The 11,632-nt window shown below is 45.1% G+C and overlaps 1 protein-coding gene across 1 annotated transcript in view; it reads left to right on the top strand.

Moving 5' to 3' along the window:
* Window positions 1–857: 857 nt before the first annotated feature.
* LOC138731467 (sentrin-specific protease 2-like) overlaps window positions 858–11,632 on the top strand; it is a 29,796-nt gene continuing 19,021 nt past the window's right edge. The window contains exons 1-9 of the mRNA XM_069877410.1: window positions 858–861; window positions 1,316–1,373; window positions 2,508–2,559; window positions 3,238–3,387; window positions 4,436–4,567; window positions 4,694–4,897; window positions 5,022–5,104; window positions 5,687–5,771; window positions 6,897–6,992. Coding sequence (XP_069733511.1) covers window positions 858–861; window positions 1,316–1,373; window positions 2,508–2,559; window positions 3,238–3,387; window positions 4,436–4,567; window positions 4,694–4,897; window positions 5,022–5,104; window positions 5,687–5,771; window positions 6,897–6,992 — 864 coding nt within the window. The remainder of the gene's footprint in view (window positions 862–1,315; window positions 1,374–2,507; window positions 2,560–3,237; window positions 3,388–4,435; window positions 4,568–4,693; window positions 4,898–5,021; window positions 5,105–5,686; window positions 5,772–6,896; window positions 6,993–11,632) is intronic.

The raw sequence follows: 11,632 nt of genomic DNA, 5'->3' as shown, positions 1-11,632 counted from the left end.
TTGACTCCTGCATCTTGGGTCTGCCTGAGCTGACTGTAGCCAAGCCTCTGAATGGAAGCTGCCTCCTTGTGGAAATACCCTTTGCATTTTGTCATGACAGCAGTGCATGAGACAGGGTGTTTCTGTCAAGGGATTAAATGAAAATTGTGATTTTTCTGGTTTTTGCTGCACCGCAGGGGTCAAGCCTATGTGAAGCCACCAGTGCTTATTGAGAGTCCCCTGGAAGAACACAAACCTGAAGGAACCCTCTACCCGAGCGTCCCACGGAAGTCCGGTGAGTATCGCCGTGATTCATAGCTGTTCCCCTGCGCAGGAAGACTTCAAATCCATACACCATATTCCCCTAAGTCTCAAGAGCATAGATTGTGCTGAAGAGATTTGTCAGTGATGGTGTGCAATTAATCCATGTCTTTTTATAGTGAAATATGTACCAGGCAGCGTGTTTGTGCTGGTGTAGCTTCTGTCAGATCCTAGAATGGAATGAGCTGGAAAGAACGGGAAAGAAAGAGGAGGACAGCACCAGCCCCAACAGTAGCTACTGACTAAAATGCCTTTGGAAGAATTTTGGTGTACTGAAAAACTGTTCAAACTGGCCCTCAAGACACATTATTGTGCCAGTGATGTTTATGGCTGCAGATGTGACTCTGCCCCGTGCAGAACGTCACAGCACGTGGCTGTTTGCAGCAGCGGAGTGCGATATATTGCTGCTCGCCCTCAGGCACCCCTTGCTTGACTGGGAGTTGTCAGCCTTCAGTCCATTTCTAGTGCTGTGCGTGGCTATTTCAGTGACAGCAGAGCTTCGGAACGACGTCAGCTGACTGCACGGTACCACAGCAGGTACAGTTAGTGAGCCTAAGATGGGTAACTGCTGAAGGAGTTCCCTTCTGCAGAGTGGGCTCGTTAAAGTGGTTTGCTGACTGGTGGTTTCCTTTGGTGCCAGCACTGTGTTAGTGCTCTGCGTTTCATAGAATCATGGAATAGTTTAGGTTGGAAGGGACCTTAAAGCCCATCCAGTCCCACCCTTCGGCCATGGGCAGGGATACCTCCCACTGGACCAGGCTGCTCAGAGATGAGGTGCTCAGGGATCTGGTTTAGGAGTGGACAGGAATGGGTTGGATTTGATGATCTCAAAGGTGTTTTCCAACCAAACAATTCTATGATATTCTATGAAACTGCCCAAGTTCAAACTTCCTGACCGTGCAGTCTTCATTACAAGCTTTTTTTTGTATTTATCACCCAGGAAGCGAGGACTTTGTGCATCTGATGGTAAATGAAAGCTGGCTTCTTGTTCTCATAAGACTGCTTTTCTGTGCAGGTTTCAAAGATGGAGATGTTTGCAGCTCACAGGTGCCTCCGAGAGGAGATGTGACCAGGTAGAGTCTCTTGTAATCACTGTTCTCGTGTCATGGTGGTAAATGGAGTTTACTCCAGCTGGAGGCCAGTGACAAGTGGTGTCCCCCAGGGCTCAGTGCTGGGTTCAGCCCAGTTCAATGTCTTTATCAATGACCTGGAAGAAGGCATCGAGTGCTCCCTTATCAAGTTTGCCGATGACACTAAGCTGGATGGATGTGTGGATCTGCTGGAGGGTCGGGAGGCTCTGCAAAGGGATCTAAACAGGCTGGACCACTGGGCGGAGACCAATGGCATGAGGTTTAACAAGGCCAAATGCCAGGTCCTGCACTTGGGGCACAACAACCCTAAGCAGTGCTACAGACTGGGAGAAGCCTGGCTGGAAAGCTGCCTGGAGGAGAGGGACCTGGGGGCGTTGGTTGACAGCGACTGAACATGAGCCAGCAGTGTGCTCAGGTGGCCAAGAAGGCCAATGGCATCTTGGCCTGTATCAGAAATGGTGTGACCAGCAGGTCCAGGGAGGTTCTTCTCCCTCTGGACTCGGCACTGGTAAGACTGCTCCTCGAATCCTGGGTTCAGTTCTGGTCCCTCACCACAAGAAGGTTGTTGAGGCTCTGGAGCGAGTCCAGAGAAGAGCAACAAAGCTGGTGAAGGGGCTGGAGAACAAGGATTACGAGGAGTGACAGAGAGAGCTGGGGTTGTTTAGGCTGGAGAAGAGGAGGCTGAGGGGAGACCTCATTGCTCTCTACAACTACCTGAAGGGAGGTTGTGGAGAGGAGGGAGCTGGGCTCTTCTCCCAAGTGATGAGGGACAGGACAAGAGGGAACGGCCTCAAGCTCTGCCAGGGGAGGTTCGGGCTCAACATAAGTAAAAAATTCTTCACGGAAAGGGTTATTAGGCAATGGAATGGTCTGCCCAGGGAGGTGGTTGACTCGCCCACCCTGGAGGTGTTTAAGGTACAGGTGGATGAGGTACTGAGGGGCATGGTTTAGAGATTGGTGGGAATGGTTGGACTCGATGATCTGGTGGGTCTCTTCCAACCTGGTTATTCTGTGATTCTCTTTAACTCTGTGTGTGTCTCTTATCCAGAGCAATTCCATGGGACAGTACGGATACATAGCTCACTCCTCTCTCTTTTTCTCTCCCTCACCTCACAGGGTGGAAAACACTGTGGAGGATGGGAGGCCAGGGCAACTTGCCGCTGCAGAGGTAAGTTTGTGTTATTCGTGATTTCACTTCTTAAGCAAATGCAGCTCTTTGTGATCAGAAATGCTCGTCCTCCTCACTCACATATTGCTGAGTGAGTAATGTGTTTGTGGCGATTGGTTTGCTCAGGGAAAGAGGGAATGAGTGAGAAGTAGTGCTATCACCAAGGGGTTCCGGCTGTCCTTTGTTTAGTTTCTGGACTATCACAAGCACTATGCTCTTTCTCTTCTCCACGCTTAATGTTTTGGGCACAGCTTGGAAGTCTTGCACTCAGACTTAGTCGTCCTGCAAAGCTGGGCTGTGGTATCTTTAGTCCTGCCTTCTTTTGTGAGGTTGGCTCTACACTTCTGACTTTCATCTCTGCTTGGGATTGAGATCACACAGTTTTACTAGTGGAAATGGGAGCTGTTAATTTAAATCTCAATTTGATACGCACAGACGGAGGCTCTGCTGGGGTTCTTTAATGCCAAACTGACCTGGTGCCTCTCCTGCCTCTGCTTAGCTTTGAGGGCAGCGCTGCACGGCTGGAATGCATTCCTCAATAAAAAGTAACTTTGCGGATTGCTGGCTGGATGTGTGTACACAAATCCTTCCAATTTTATACATCAGCAAGATTTTCTGCACTATCACCTAGCAAAAAAGTGTGTTTCCTTGCTCACTTAATGTCCTTTTGCCCAACAGAACCAGAATGGATGCGACATCTCAGGAGATGGGTTATACGAATTACATCCAGCATCTGTTCCTTCCAGAAAATCACCCACCCTTGAGTTTGAAGCAAACAAATCCCCAGACTTGGGAAAAAAAGGAGATGACTTTCCTCCAATCACAGAGGTACCAAAGCTTATGCTTTGTTAGACAGGACACAGTGCTAGTGTCAGCAGTAAAGCTGATTATTAAGGATTTAATATGCTTACGTGCTCCTTCAGCTGAACTCACCTAAGAGTTTATGGGGCTTCTGCTACCAGGACAAAAGCTAGGCCAGGCTTAACAACACAGCAGTGCTAACCCGATTCACCTGGTTAAGAGGCAGAGCCTCTTAAATGATTTTGTCCTATCCTACTGTGTTGGTGGAACCTGAAAACTGAGCTTTGGCTGATCCATAGCGCTGCATTGCTTGGGGGCAGCTGGGGAGCAGAGCTGCGTGTGGGCCCTCAGGACCCCGCAGAGCCCTCTGTGTGTGCTGAGCCTTGCAGTAGCTGGAGGAGTTAACTTAGTTACACTGTTCAACGGGGAGTGGGAGTCCAGGTTCCCCTTTTTACCTGAATTTTGGCTGCTTTTATTCTTTGGAGTGCTGACCTAATTGACCACCTCTGGTTTTGCCTGTTGAGGAGAAAGGCAGAGGCTAACTTGTCCTTTCCAAGGGTTTACAAAGTCTGCTCAGTAGAAGGAAAACCAGGTGTTGTGCTTAATTTGCCAGCCCAGATGCAACCAAGAAGGGGACCTAGTGGTCTATTTGCATTTCTTATGCAGGCTTAGATGGCAACATCCATCTTGCAGATAGCTGGATGCACAGCGTGGACTTGTGGTTGCGTGACTCCAGTGTAGCTGCCTCAGTTTACCTTACGTAACCCTCAGCATGGCGAGGGCTGCAGCATCACGTGGGAAAGGGGTTCTCTCTACTTCTGTTAATTTTTCAGCTCCTTTAGTGTGTTTGGTGTCCACATGTTGGCTATCGGCTTTCTTTTGTGGAAACAAACTGGGGCAAAGCTGGGCTGTGAAGTTGAAAGTTGGGGTGCTGAACTGACAATGAAGTGCTGTTACTAACTTAGCAAAAAGCTAGTGCCTGAGATTCCTTGCAGGCTTTCTTGCAGCTGAAAGCTTGTTAGTGTGCTCATTACTGGATTTCATGAGTCCTTCCCCATTTAATTGTTTGGTTTAGGCCATGGAGAGAGAGATCGAGGCTGCATTTAGCCACGGGGATCCAAGTGATGTCCTTAGCAGTTCCTTCAAAATGGACATCACTCGTTTTGACATCTGCACGCTGCAGGAAGCTCACTGTCTCAATGATGAGGTAAAACTGGCCACAGCATGACGATATCTTCATTTGGAGCAAAGTCTCAAGGCCCTTGTTGCTGTATCATTCTTTTGGTAAGCTAGTGTCTGGTTTTACATCTCAAGCTTACTCTTTATGGTACAGATCATTCATTTTTACTTGAACCTTGTGAGTGCAAGGAGCAAGAAGGAAGAATACCCAGCAGTGCATGGTTTTAGTACTTTCTTCTATCTCAAATTAACTTCTGGTGGCTACGCAGCAGTGAAGAGATGGACAAGAGATGTTAATCTCTTCGAGCACGATATTGTGTTTGTGCCTGTCTACATGACCTACCATTTTACTCTTGCGGTGAGTAGAACTGGTTTTTCCTTGGGAATTGGATAGGGAGAGAAACCTGGTGACAAAAGCCGTGTCTGTTTTGACGTGTGTGCAGCAGAAGTTTGTGCTTTGTCTGACAATCTTGTAATCACAGGTCATCGACATGAGAAAAAAGACCATCGAATATTTTGATTCTGCAGCAGTCAACAGAAAGAACGAGATCTGTGAAACTCTGTTGTAAGTAACGGCTTGGGTGCGGCTTTCACGTTTTGAATTATCAGAAGGCTTTTGAACCTTGTCCAAACTTGTCACTGGAACACAACTGCAAGTTTCCACATTTCTTTTAGATAACGAAGCAGGAATCTTTGCCTTGCTGTGAGTCGTGTGACATTGGCTACTTAGCTTGTACCACACAGTCCCCTCCAGTCAGGGCCTTGGGTACCTGGGTTCTGCCACCTTCCCACCACACACACGCACACACAGCCTCGCTGCCAAATACACGGTAGCCTGGTGCCACCTGTACTGACCCTGTTAGGAGCAAATGCAACTGGGCTTTAAGGAGTGAGCTTATGCTTTTGTGGAAGCCTCTGTTGGAATCACTGGTCTCATTCCTGACTAGTAAACTTTAACTCGCAGCCTCTCATTATGTCTGTAAATGTAAGACTTGGATTTTTCCTCTGAAAGCATTAAGTCAGCTGCTGTATGGATGCTCTGACGCAGTGCTGGCCTGCTGCTCAGCTCCCCGTGATCCTACAGCAGCTCTGTTTTTGTTGACCTGCATTTTAGAGGCAAAGAGTTATTTTGATTTGCTCTCAACAGCAAATACCTACAAGAAGAAAGTCAGCAAAAAAGGCACCTGGAGCTCGATCGTTCGGAGTGGACGCTTCGCAGCATGCGGTCACATGTACGTGAGCACTTCTGGGATGTGAAATGTGAACTCTCAACTCCTTCTTCATAGAGGTCTTGACACTCTCTAAGTCCAAGCTTTTAGAAAAGAGCCATATGCATCTCATGTTCTTACGGTGCCACCTTAGGCTGCAGCTGACCCAGGAAACCATGGAATCGCAGAGTGGTTTGTGTCAGGAGGGACCTTAAATCCCGTCCAGTTCCAGCCCCTGCCATGGCCAGGGACACCTTCCACACCAGCTTACTCAAAGCACCATCCAACCTGGTCTTAACCATGCTGGGATGAAATCTTTCAGCATGACCTCTCCTTGCTAGATGTATGCTTCAGTTTTTCTATTTAGTCTGCCGTATTCAGGTGAATCTGACTTTTCCCCAACTTCCCAAGACAAACTTAATCAGTTTAGCACTTGTTGGCGAACACAGGCTTTGGAAATGTGTTTGGAATTTGGGATAATTATTCTGGTTGGGAGCACAAGTCCTGGTGTGTGACAAAGCAGAGGGTTGAGTGGGTGTTTCCCTGAGTTGGGCTCCATGAAAGCTGGGGAGGGGCTTACCAAGGGCATGGAGCGATAGGGCAAGGGGGGATGGCTTTAAATTGGAAGGGAGAAGATTTTTGTCCTAATGTGCAATCCAAATTCCTCATGATGAGGGCAGTGAGGCCCTGGCCCAGGTTGCCCAGCGCAGTGTTGGCTGCCCCATCCCTGGAGGTGTTCAAGGCCAGGCTGGATGGGGCTTGAAGCAGCCTGATCCAGTGGGAGGTGTCCCTGCCCAAGGCAGGGGTGGGACTGGGTGGGCTTTGAGGCCCCTTCCAACCCAAACCATTCCATGATTACTTAGTCTCTTCTAAAATTGTGGAGAGAGAGAATTTGACTCCTGTATCTTGGGTCTGCCGGAGCAGGGAGGGCATCTTTCTTAGGAGGCTGCTCTCCCTTCTCAGCCTGCCAAGAACTTGGATTGTAACACCCAAGTGAAGAGCTGATGTGTGGTCAATCAGGTCTGTTCCTTGAGTTGTGTGATGGTGATTGGATTGTCCCAAGTGTCTGTTAGGATGGGTAACAAGTAGTGCTTCCAAACTGCCTCTCTTTTACGGTATTGGAAAATTCTGCTTCTTTGCATTCATTAGGAAATCCCTCAGCAAGAAAATGGAGATGACTGTGGAGTTTTTGTATGCAAGTATGCAGATTACATCAGCCGAGACAGACCATTAACTTTTACACAGGTGAGTGGGAGTTCAAACTGGCTCCAGACATCTTTGCTCAGATACAAGAGCCAGGGAATGTTAGAGATTCCTAGACTGTCCTGAGCTGGAAGGGACCCACAAGGCTTATTGAGTCCAAGTCCTGTCCCTGCACAGGACACCCCAACATTCCCACCGTGGGGCTGAGGGCGTTGGCCAAAGCCTTCTGGAATATTGTCAGGCTGTGACTGCTTCCCTGGGAGCTGTTCCAGGGCTCCACCACCCTCTTGGGGAAGAACCTTCTCCCCGTGCTCAACCTAACCCTCCCGTGGCATCTTCCTGCCATTGCATCGGGTCCCGAGTTCCACAGCAGCTGCTGATTGTGCCTGGAGCAGGGATGGTGGTTCTATCCCTTGCTCTGGTGTTGGTGCGTAGCTGGTGGGGTTGGAGCTCCACGGTGGCCTTGGAAGGGCAGAGCTGTGTTCTCTATCCTTATATCTGGTGTCTGCTACCTACTTCACTACACGAGATGCCACAGGTGGTGGGGTTTGGATACCTGGCCCTTATGTCTTCTGGAGAAGTGTGTTTTCCCCTGTTAGATGTTTGTGCCTATTTTCTGCCTTGACTTTGTGTTTAAAGGATTTTTCCTTTTCTTTCCAGAGTGACATGCCGTACTTCAGAAAGAGGATGGTCTGGGAGATCATCCACCAGCAGCTGCTGTAAGAGGTGTCCGATGAGAGCAGCACTGTGATCACCTCAAGGTGACTGATAAGGCTTTTAGTTATTTTTCGAATACTTTATTTGGATGGGTAGTAGGCACACAAATTTTCCTCTTTAGGCTATGCAGTAGTGGTTAAGGAGGGGTGGTGGTTTCCCGGTTATGGAGGCAGTAACTCTTGTTGCTGTTAGCTAAGGCACCTGACAACACACAAGCAGAAAGGTGGCTGTGATGGGGAGGAGCCAGCACTGTCAGCCTCCGTCACTGAGATGCAGCACACGTGGCCACGTTACAGGCAAAGAGGACTCTCACCCGCGGTGCTGGCGACCCCTGCGTTTGCTGAGCTCATCTGGGCTCCCTGCTTGGCTCCTCGAGGGGACAGGGTTTTAAAAATTCAAGAAATCTTACGACAAAATCAATTTATTATGATGGGGAACAAAGAATTTCACTAATAATAGATTGAAGCAGAAATGTAAATAGTACTTAGAAAAGCTCTTTTTAAGATACGCAGGAACCACATGCTTTTTTTGTAATTCCTCATAAATATTGGTCAACGTTATTAAAAAAAAAATTATCATAAAAAAAGGTTACGAATCATTTGAAAGAGACACATTTCAAAGTTATAAGTGTAACACTCAATCTCCATTCTAATAATAGTTATCATTTAGCATGTGTTTTAACAGGAAATTTCAAAAAGATCAGGAATATTTAATGAATTATTACAATTTACTGAAATTATCTTAGTATTACCATTGCTTTATATTCCTGGTTTTACTTCTTTAAAAGGTGGACAAACTAAATGGTAGACCTTTTCTTTATAGTGTCTGTTGTTTCTTATGAATATAGTAATGATGGAGCAGAATTTCTCACCCTTAATTTTTTGTTTGGACCTAGAAATATTGTCATTTGGTGACATTTATGTTCATTTTGGCAGAGAGATATTTAAAGTATGTTATAATTCTTTTCTCCTTCCTCTCATTTTTCTCCTAGGGTGGGTGCAAACATACAGTTTTCCTGTGAAGACAATTATGTGCTGTAAGGTTGTAAAAGCATCACTTGTCAGAGATACGCTGACAGATGTGCTGGCTGCCTGGAGTGACCACAGGCCAATTTGCAGAGGTAGGTGTTATTCCTGGAATTTTTTTCCTGAAGTTTAAACAGGTAATTTATAATTTCTGCTTCAAAATACAACTAAATTCCATTCAAAACAAAGCAAAAACTGTATATATCCTATATATGTGTGTGCATATATGTGATTATGTACATTCAAACATCTTTCTGTAGTTTGAAGCATGCAAGTAAAGATGCAGAAACAGTATCAATTCAGGGAACTCATTTCCTTTTAATAGCTTTTCTTCTTTTTGTCATGTTAAGCTTCTTTTAATTAGAACTTGTTAGCTAGGTTTCAGTTAATTTTTCTAATTAAATTCCAAAAGAATAGCTCCTCACAATCATATTGCATTTCTATCAGTTCCAGATATGTACATATTCCTCATTGTATGGTGAATTCCCTTCTAATTCTTCTGTTTTGTGCAACCTTACATAGGTTATTACCTAACCTTCTGACTTCTTTTCTAATTGTTTTCTCATCCTGCTTTGAACTAATGAATAAGTTCCTCCCGTTGCTTTAAAGCAGGAGAGGGGAAGGTGGCTTTTTATTTGTTTGTTTGGGTTTTTTGCATTACAGTCTACAATCTAAAATAAAAGCAGAGAAAAATATGTAAATCCTGTCAAAGTGGTCCAAAACTGAAGTATATAGGAAAAGTAAAGAGTATCTCTGTATGTACGGAACTTTTCCTTTTTCTTAGTAGAAAAATTGAGTTGCAGATTTGGATTGTACATATTAATGGCATTCTTAACTCTAGAAAAGTGCTTGCCTTATGCCCTCCTAGAACCAGATCACCTAGCCAGGACAGGCACTAGAAAACAGGTGAACCCACCACCATGAATATCAAACAAATGAAAACATAAAAAATCCCAAAGAAAAAAACTAACAAAAAATGCATACAAATTTTTTCATATACTTTATTTTTCATTTTGAGGTAGATGAAAGAAGTACTTCTTATACTCACAAATTCCTATGCTGAATGGCAGTTACCGGGGCAGCAAATGATAGGCTGTGGAGGGAAGGAATTTCAACACCTGGACTGAATTTTTCCTAGTTCAAGAATGAGCTAAAGCATAATCTCACTTATATAAAACTCAGATACTTATTAAAAAAAGTTCTATTACGTAGTTATTTCATAATACCAAAAGAAAAACAATTTTTCCTGTTGCTAGAATAAGTTTTTTCAACTTCTATAATGACAAATGTAATATACTTGTAAATTATGCTTTCTTCATTAAAGAATATAAGCAGCAGTAGTGGGTTGATCCCAAATGACATTTAAAAGTCTACCCAGCCCCTCACTGTCTTGCCCCCAGAAGGATGGGGGAGAGAACTGGCAGAGGAAAAGCTGTGAATTCATAGATGGATATCAAGACCGTTTAATACGCAAAGAAAATCTGTACAAGCAACCAAAGCAAAAAAAGGTTTTTATGTTTAGCCATTTCCTGGGAAGCAGGGCCTCAGCACAAGTGATGGTTACGTGGGAAGACAAATCTGTAACAATGAACATTCCCACTTCCTGCTTCTTTCCCTGAACTTTTATTGCTGACCATGTTGTTATGTGGTATGGGATATCCCTTCAGTCACTTGGTACCAGCTCTCCCAGCTGTGTTCCCTCCCATCTTCTTGACCACTCCCAGCCTACTGGCCGTCGGGGCAGCGTGAGATACAAAAAAGCCCTTGATGTTGTGCAAGCAATGTTTAGCAACATCCAAAATCCTGTTGTGTTCTCAGCGCTTTTCTAGTTACAAGTGTAAACAACAGCACGTATAAACTGCTATGAAGTAATTTAACTCCATTACAGTCAAATCTAATAAAATGACGTAAATACAGCTCTTGGGTAGTTTACTACAAACTATATGCAACATGAGTAGTATTACATAGGCGTATCATGTAAAGACTGTAGAATCTAAAACATAGTAAAAGATAAATAAATAACACTCCTACACTTTCCAGAGCAGCAAAGCAGCTGTGATTCCTAAGTGTCTCTTGAGCTCAGTGTATGTATGTATGTGAAAAATGGAAATATACCTTCTCAGTATTTGATTTCATGCTACTGCAGAATAACGTGTCCATGCAACTCCACTGTTCCCTCGTTAGTCTTTTTTTGTCTTTGTTTTTTATTCTATCTCCTGAATGTGTTATTCTTTGCTAATACATTGCAGAAATGAGCTGAAGTAATCTATGCCTGGTAAAAGTAATGCTCAGCAGAAAGGGGCTATTTGCTGCTGAATTATCTGTGTGTTATTACTGGTGTTTGCTGTTCCTTCCAATTTATTATCTGCAAATATCTTTATAATGCTTTACTCCCTCCAGTAAACTTCTAACAAAATAAGCTAAATTACTCCCGTACCACTGTTAAAACCTCGGTTGGAGAAACAAGTTACTTTCTGCAAATACAGAGTCATAGAAAGGTTTGGGTTGGAAGGAACCTTAAAGATTATCTAGATCCAACCCCTGCCATGGGCAGGTACTAATAGATCAGGTTGCTGAAAGCCTCACACAACCTGGCCTTGAACACCTCCAGGGATGGGGCATCCATGACCTCTCTGGGCAACTTGTTCCAGTGCCTCAACGCCCTTGTGGTGAAGTTTCTTCCTAGTCACAGGAATCATCTTACTGAAAGCAAGTTCCTTCATTATTGATGTTAAACAACATCCATGTAATGACCTTACTTACCAGGGCACAGGATGGGCTGGTGGCTACTTGGAGACTTAGAGCTACAGAGCCTGCCTGAGGCAGCCGTGCAGGGGCATGTCTTGAAACAAGGGCCCATCCCACCACTTCAGGCATGGAGCAGGGCAGACCAGGGGCATTTCCAGCCTTGGACATTGGGCGCCTTCCTGGGATTCATAG

This window comes from Phaenicophaeus curvirostris, chromosome 27 (assembly GCF_032191515.1).
Source record: "Phaenicophaeus curvirostris isolate KB17595 chromosome 27, BPBGC_Pcur_1.0, whole genome shotgun sequence".
NCBI classification, from domain to species: domain Eukaryota; kingdom Metazoa; phylum Chordata; class Aves; order Cuculiformes; family Cuculidae; genus Phaenicophaeus; species Phaenicophaeus curvirostris.
The sequence above is the reverse complement of the archived record's forward strand: the minus strand, read 5'-3'. Positions and strand labels throughout refer to the sequence as shown.